The sequence below is a fragment of the Egretta garzetta genome, unplaced genomic scaffold (genome assembly GCF_000687185.1).
Source record: "Egretta garzetta isolate BGI_Z169 unplaced genomic scaffold, ASM68718v1 scaffold2082, whole genome shotgun sequence".
Taxonomy (NCBI): Eukaryota; Metazoa; Chordata; class Aves; order Pelecaniformes; family Ardeidae; genus Egretta; species Egretta garzetta.
Window position 1 is genome coordinate 16034 of NW_009258854.1, and position 918 is coordinate 16951.

Genomic DNA, 918 nt, shown 5'->3' on the forward strand with positions numbered 1-918 from the left:
CTGGCAGTGCCCCCAGCCCACCTGAAAGGAACACATGAGCGTTTCGTCCACGCTCATCATGGCACCCGCGTTGTCAAATTCCCCGCAGTAGTTGGGTGCCGAGAAGAGGGTGACGAGCTGGCGCTTGGCGAAGAACTCGTAACCGTCTTCTACCACCTGCGTGGACATCAGAGCCGGCGCTTGAGCTGGGCACCCCCAGGGCCAATGTCCACCCCCCGGGGTCCAGCCCACAGTCCCAACAAGCCCCCCAACACCCCCAGGGTCAAACATCCCCCTCTGGGGGCAAATACCTCCCGGGGAACCCCACCTGCGCAGACCCAGGCAACCCCAAGAGCAAATACTGCCCTTGAGGGGTAAATACTAGGGGTAGAAACGCCTGCCCCGTATCCAGTACCCACTGGGGACCCAAATTCCACCCCCCAGGGGGCGCATCCGCCTCCCCCCAGCAGCTGGGAGCCCGGCAGTACCTGGTGCGCTCGGCAGATGAGGTCCAGGTCATGCTTGTGCAGGAACTTCGCCACCACCTCCGCCCCGAAGGTGAAGGAGACGCCGCGGTCGTTCTCGCCCCAGCCCTGCACGTCCTTGTCGGGGTCGGACCAGAGCAGGTCGCAGAGCAGGCCCTGATCCGGCACGTCCGTAGGGCGCATGATCCGCCGGATCTGCTCCATTGACTGCAGGTCAGGAGACAGCCCTGCGGAGAAGGGGAGGGGGCATCGTCAGGGCCTGCCTCTTCGGCAACAGCCCCTGTGCCCCTGGGGGACCCCCAAAACATCGGCACAGAGCTCCTGTCGCCCCCTCCAGCCCCCAGCGGCTGCTTCCCCGAAGCCCCGGGCAGGGCCGTGCCCACCTCCGTGGCAGCAGAAGATCTTCTCATCCACGATAGCGGCGATGGGCAAACAGTTGAAACAGTCTGTGAAG

General features: G+C 64.8%; 1 protein-coding gene across 1 annotated transcript; it reads right to left on the bottom strand.

Moving 5' to 3' along the window:
* Positions 1-21: 21 nt before the first annotated feature.
* LOC104121755 (serine/threonine-protein phosphatase PP1-alpha catalytic subunit) lies at positions 22-914 on the bottom strand (the record flags this gene model as incomplete). Its single annotated transcript, XM_009633797.1, has 3 exons — positions 22-156; positions 468-691; positions 848-914. Coding segments are annotated over 3 exons (426 nt in total), but the record flags the coding sequence as incomplete, so codon positions are not given.
* Positions 915-918: the final 4 nt, after the last annotated feature.